The 6,768-nt window shown below is 39.5% G+C and overlaps 1 protein-coding gene across 15 annotated transcripts in view; it reads left to right on the forward strand.

Annotated features, from left to right (window-relative positions):
* ZMYND8 (zinc finger MYND-type containing 8) overlaps nt 1-6,095 on the forward strand; it is a 57,852-nt gene extending 51,757 nt beyond the window's left edge. For 12 of the 15 annotated variants that reach the window (XM_042883587.1, XM_042883589.1, XM_042883599.1 and 9 more), the window contains one exon: nt 4,546-6,095. In XM_042883587.1, the coding sequence (XP_042739521.1) occupies nt 4,546-4,647 (102 nt within the window). In that variant the 3' untranslated portion in view covers nt 4,648-6,095. Of the gene's footprint in view, nt 1-195; nt 4,040-4,545 lie in introns of those variants that run through there. The other 3 variants (XR_006181176.1, XR_006181175.1, XM_042883596.1) reach the window with 3 other exon arrangements.
* Nucleotides 6,096-6,768: the final 673 nt, after the last annotated feature.

A 6,768-nucleotide genomic window follows, 5' to 3' on the forward strand; every position in this document is an offset into this window, starting at 1 on the left:
AATGTGTGATTTGGGGAGTAAGAGAGTTGTGGTTCTTTGTTTGTTTTTTTTTTCCCCCTGTCATCTTGGGAAAAATCTCCTTCTGTCCTCTGGGAATACCCTTTCCCCTGCACTCATTCCCAATAAGACCTTGTGTTGGCTTGACTCATCCTTCCAGCCAAGGGGGACTGGACCTCTCTCTTTCTCTCTCTCCAGGACCCATCAGTGTAGCTTCTGGTCTGGATCTTTCGATACAAGTTGCCTTCTGATAAGCAATACTGACTGCAGCACTTCCAAGCCCTTCTTACCTGGGGGTTCAGAGGCCAAGCTCAAGACCTGCATTCAAATCAACTTACTTTATCACAACAGACTGCCACTAGGGTACCACAATGTTCCATAACACTGATACAGCAATCCACCTGGATCTACAGTTAACGAAGCAGTGTACAATTCTGAAATCCTCCATATCATCTACTCTGATAGTATTCAGTAGGCAAGGATGAGCAAACGCTCCAATAAAAGGGACTTAACATTGCATATATAGAAAATGTTTATAGAGAAGATTCTGCTTTATAGGTAGGGCTTGACTATTAGCAATTTCAGCACCATTTTTCTTCTGCCCATGCAAGATTTGTTAAATGAAAAATTTTATGGGGGGCTTATCCTTCAGACCCTTTACACTTGATCCTCTACATCAGTAGGAGCCTTGTTGTATTTTAAAATATTAAAGCAAACTAATTTTGTAGTATTGTGATTCCAGCATGATGTCTCATTGAGATAGTTCTTCTAGAATTGGGAAGCATAGTATAATAGAGAGCTGTGTTCATTTCTTGACACTTTTGCTACTGTCTGGTGTTAGATCTCTGGGCTTGACATGTCATCTAAGGGAGTAACTTGGGAAACAGATTAAAAGAAGGGGTAAAGGATGTGCTGTCCCACCTGGATTCTGGGGGGAAGTTCTTTGAACTTCTTTGGCTCAGTTGAAGCTCGTATGTATTGTCTGTGGCAGTGTGACCTTTGTACTACTGGGAGAAAAGGGGATCAGAGAAAATCAATTGCCTAAAACTTTGGCCAGGGAATATTCCAGTTATACTAATCTGGAATTGCTTTCACGTAGGTATTCTACCTGAAACATCATGCTGTGTACATTGATCATGTTCATAATTTGAATTTTGTTTTATAAACAAAGAATTAACCTGTGAATTCATTAAGATACAAATTTTTAGCACAAACAAAACATCCAACATAAATTTCATACAGTAATAGTAATGACTAGGTGGAATTCATGTAAAAGCTGAGACTTTTACTGAGGTTGCCTGTGCTGTCTCTGCAGATAGCAACAGGTGTGACAAGCAACCAGCCTATAAAACTGGTCCAGGTACCGCAGAGCACCACCTATATTCCAACTACTCAACCCTCAATTGTAAGTACGATGTCATCATTTGAAGTCTGCAGTAGTGCTGTTCCTGGCGTTAAAATTGCACAGTATTTCTGGGGGGTTGTCTCCATTTGCTGCTCTAATTAAGATATGAATTCACTGGTGTAGTTTCAGTTTGCAGTGCAAAATGTCCTATTTTGCTGTGCAACATTCCACCCTTCCATTTCATCACTGATTGTTACAAGGATTCAGGAGCCCTCCTTAAGAACAGCTAAGGCACTGAGGATAGTCAGACTTCCACTTTACATTACTGTGTTAGTTATTTCTGTTTCATGTATATACTTGAACACAACATCAATGTAAATATATAGAATTCATTTAAAATATCTTTTAAATATCTTTTTTGTCTATGGTATCCTAAAGAGATTCAATGAGTTCTGAGCTATGCTTGATATTCCCATGACATCTCAGTAACTATGAAAGAAAAGTATGCATTCATCAGTAGTGTATCTCCCATGCAGTCTTGCACACTAGCGTGAAATTGAGAAATAGCATTGAATTCAGACCTGTTTTTTTCTATTGAAAACTTAACCAAGGACACTTGAATGCCCTTTTATCAGTCACTGGAGATGGGACGGCAGTGAGGTTTGTTTTCTTTATTTTGCATACCATAATATCACATTCTTTCTGTGTGATGTTCATTCATGCTCTGCAGTGTTCGCTTCACTGTCAGCGTGGCACCTGAGCTGACCTCTTACCAAAAAGAAAATTGCTGATGCTGCACTGGTAGCTGACCCGCATGCCTTGTCTCGAGCGGTGGGCTCAGCTGGGCAGCCCATGTTTCGGTCACTTCAGTTAAATTTCTGACTGAAGCTAGATAATAGCAGTTCAGTTTTGATGTTGTGACTGTGAGGCCCAATCAGCTCAGTCACTGTCCTTCTTTTGCTTTGTTTACACACACAGACGTGCATGCACCCCTACCAGCTGCAACGTTCACACACCTGTGTGCAGGAATGCATGCACCTCCACACACATTGCAGTGTTTCATAGCCATCACATTTGACAGAAAAAATGTACTGCTCGTAGTGGATATCATGACTTGTCACATTCCTAAGCATTTGTACTCAACTCGTTTGTCTCGACTGAGAGCACAGTGCACCTTTGCAGGATTGGCCCTAAGTCGTTTGAACTGAATTGCCGTAACAAGGCTTTGTGTGTTTGCAATCAAATAGCAAGCTTCAAAGAAGTTAGGCTCTCTCGTGCATAGTTGAGAGGTTCTAAGATCATAAGGTGGTTTCATGTAACATTCAGAATAACGGCAGTAACCTTCATCAGTTTTCTGTAATACAAAGCATTGAGTAATGTGAAGCGTAAGTGGAACGTCTGAAGGTTTCAACCTTTATTTGTGCATGTTTGAAACGTTGTACACATTTGCATTAGCCTTGCACAGCTACAGACACCTCTGTACTCTAATGACTGCACGTGCAATTTAAATAATTTTAAACCTTAATGCATGTTTAATATGTATGCAAAATGTACAAATGTGAAAAGCTGGCAGAGGTGGAAGATTGACCTCTCAGGGAATGATCCTAATGCATTTAAGGAGTCTTGCACATTCCATTTCCCGATCACTCTAATAACTGAAACTTAATTTTCTCATTTGTGTAAGTGTGTACATGTAAAAGACAGCTGTGGCAACCTTAATTTTCCTACCTGTAGTGCTAACAGTGATGTACACAGTGGCTTCTTTAGAGTTCAATTTGCACTTTGTTTCCACTAGGCATTTCCTCCCTCTGCACAACTTTCAGTGTATCTTCTGGGTGCCGTTTCCACTGAACCCTCTTTACACCTCTGAAACCATTATCAAATGACTTTAACCTTGAACTTATTCAGAGAACTGATTTCACATTTGGTTTTTGTTCTTTCTGCGGTTGAAATGTCGTAAACATTTTGAATTCATCATCTTTGCATTCCAGGGAATGGAATAGTAGGCTTCTGGAAGGCACAGATTTTGTCACAAAGGAGCTGGCCAACACTAGGCTGTAATCCATCTCAGCAGGGACACTCTCAGTCTTTCCTGAGTACCATCAAGGCACTGATGTGGTTTCTTAAATTTATGGGGGGAAACATAGGGCTCCAGTGAAGTTGTGTGTTGTTCTTCCACGTTTGCTTTGGAAGCCTACACTAACCTTAGGGGGAGTCCTGGGAGTCCCTTCCACATTTCTCAAATTCTCACTCCTTGTTTCTTCCACAAAACGTTGTGAGCTGAAATGGATGCATCTGTTGGGTCACCAGTTGGCCATCGCTGGCGTTGTATCAAAGCATACTTGCAGTTTGTGTGGCATAAACGTTTCTAAGCTTTCTCACGTTTTTGTAGGAAGGTTAAGATACAGACTTAAGATTCAATAAATCCTTTTCCAGATGTTCCAGAGTGACGTGACGTTGACCAGATTGTTTAACATTCTTGTGCCTTTGTCTCTGCATCCGTAGAACCCATTTCTACCCATAGAGATGTCCTGAAACTTCATTTGTTAAGATTTATAGATCATAATCTGTATGATGGAAGTGAAAAGTTTATTCTATATCAGTATTTTTACAGGCAGTGTAAGACAATTCCCAGTAATGCTGACGTTTTTGTTATCAATTTGTGCAAAAGTTTAAGAACCTTTTTGTTTAAATGGATGTTCTCTGTTCTCTTCTGTGTAGACTGAACGCATGGGGGAGTTCCTTTGAGGGGGAGGGCGGGAAGATGTAAGGGATATGCTTATAAACAAGGGTATTTTTGTACTCCAGGTTGATTGGTTGGAACTTTTTCAAATGACAGAGGATTTTCTTAGCCCTTTTTCCTCTTCCTGTGAATTTATTTGGGGAAAATACGTAACTGGTTGTAGGAGCTTTGAAAACCTAATTCTCCAAGCATAGGTAGAGCATTCACGTTACCTATAGGAACAGCTGGTCCCAGTAATTATAAACTAACAATTACAGAGAAAAAAAAAAAAAACCTCTTGGCTATAGGAAAGTAATATACTACTTTCTGCCTTGGTAATATTTTGGTAATTAAGGTATAAATCCTTGCACAAAATTGGAGCTTGTTCTGGATTTTCCCTGGACAATAAATCTCTATTTCTGTGGTCATGTTGATATGACCTTCAACATAACAATATGTTTCTCTTGGTTTTAATCCACAGACCATTCCTGTAGTGGTAAGTCCTTCTGCTGGGACAGTGGCAATGAGAACTGGAGTTCAGTATGTTCAGACCACAATGCCAGTCCAAGTACGAAGAGTCTAACTGCTAACAAGAAGTCCATACAATTGTTGGAATATATAAATCTAATAGAAATGTGAAAAATAAACACAGTTCTTTGGATTAACCTCAAAGGTTCAGACTTAAGCTTTGTATAAATGCACAAAGCATTAACTACACTACATTAATGTAAAGCATTAGCGCTGGCTTAGAAAAGCTGAGGACAGGTAAGATCCGTGTCAAATCTCTGCCTCTTTTGTAAATAATGTACAATTTGTGGATGTCATTAAAGTTAGAGTACCATCTCCTTTTTATATTTGTATTGACTTTAACTTATGAAGAGTGTTTGAAGTTGGAAAGGAAAGGTTTAAAGCAGCCTTATCACAAGCTAACGCTGAAAACTGGTCTGGGAAAGTGGCAGTAATGCATCAAATAATAAAACCTGAAGGATCTGAACAGCTCCATTTGCTTTTGGATGGGAACAATTTCTGCACTTTGAAACTCTTGTAGAATTTCAACCAAATGATGAAGGCTATCTTTCTTTCTGTTAATTGCATTAGGCCAATTATGGCATTTCCCATCTGCGGACCTGAGATATATAAAGATTTACGTTGTTTTTTACAGTGACCAGACTGTTAAAATTGTTTACAAGAAACAAGTTAAAACTTTATTCAGATTGATATCTGAACAGTTGCGAAGTGTAACACCGGCTTGTTGGGTAGGGCAGCATCGCTTCTTATCGTTGATATCACAGATGAGGGGTTTTTTCCTGTTCTTCACAGTTCAATTTTCTTCCTTTTTTTTTTTTTTTTTTTAATTTGAATCCTCTGAAAAGGACTATGGAAAGCTTTTCACGTGGAACAAGAGCTAGGGGGTGGAGAAAAGCATGGATCAGGAAACATGGGCAAAGGACTTCTGATGCTGGGCCAGAGCATGTATTATTTATATGATGGAATTTATGTTTTTATGTAAGCATGAAACAGTATGAGAGAAAGTAACCCCTGAAAATGCTGTCTGTTACACTTATACTGTAGTACCATTTTGTATGTTGTGTAAAACGAAAGCATTGAACAAAGCAAAGGTGATGTATGTATATGAGCAAATTAATGTATGATATCATTCCAGTACATTCTGTTGTACATTTTAGTCATGTTGATTTTTCCCATTGTTTATAAAAGAATGCGGTCTGTACAGTCTCCAGCTAGAACCCGTATTAGAGGGGAAAAGTATTAGAAGCAAAAGGCGAGAACAATATTCGTGAATTGCAGTTGTGTCAAAAATAGCCTAGCTGGCCTTATTTGTGAAGCATAATTGCTTTTAGCATATGGAAGTATTTTTTCACATTTTCTTTGTATAAAATTTGTATTAAACTTAAATATCTTTTTTGAAAATTGTGTTTCTTTGTGACTGAGAGGTGGCACATGGTATGCTTTGGGTTTCTCCGGTGTTTCAAGAAACTGCACAGCTTTTTATTAAACAGTTTTAGAAAAGCGTTCTGTGTTCCTGGATTTCCAGTTGCATTCAGTCTGCAGTTTTGTACGTATGATTTTTGTTAGTGGAAGAGGCTCGTTGTGCAACACTGACTTGCCTTTGCATTGGGGCTGGATGGAAAGGATGGGTGTGCACAGCCTTGTTCAGCGTATCTGAGAGCTGAGATGGGGCTCCATGGCGAGCAGCGCTGTGATCCTCTGAGAGGGCACGAACTGGGGCAAGGCTGCAGTGTGTGTCCTAGGGGAAGAAACAGGGAACGAACGAAATGTTCCTTGTAACATCAAGCTGTGCCCGCTCTCTTCAAGTTCCTACTCCTGTGGTTACTTTGTTGCATGCATTTATAAAGCAGAAGAAGTTAATGTTCTCAGTGCTACTGTTTAAAGAGAAGCACAAATATTGGAAGCTCGGAATCATGTTTTGAAATGTAGTTGGAATGCTGGATTAATAACCTTGTGAGCTCTATCACCGAAACGCATCGCTGTGTTTGGAAGAAAAATGGAGATGAACAATTCAAAAAGAGTGATAGGAAACAGCAGTGCTTTCTGGAGCCTCTGTCAGGGATTTTTTTTTCTTTTTAAATTTTAATAAGCATTGTTTTTTCCTTCCCCTGGAGTAGAGGCTGACCAGAGCCCAGCATCGAGTTGTTATCAGGCCAAGATCCAGGTGTCTCAGATA

Source organism: Lagopus leucura, unplaced genomic scaffold (assembly GCF_019238085.1).
Source record: "Lagopus leucura isolate 7727_CA_CO unplaced genomic scaffold, USGS_WTPT01 Super-Scaffold_100039, whole genome shotgun sequence".
Lineage (NCBI taxonomy): Eukaryota > Metazoa > Chordata > Aves > Galliformes > Phasianidae > Lagopus > Lagopus leucura.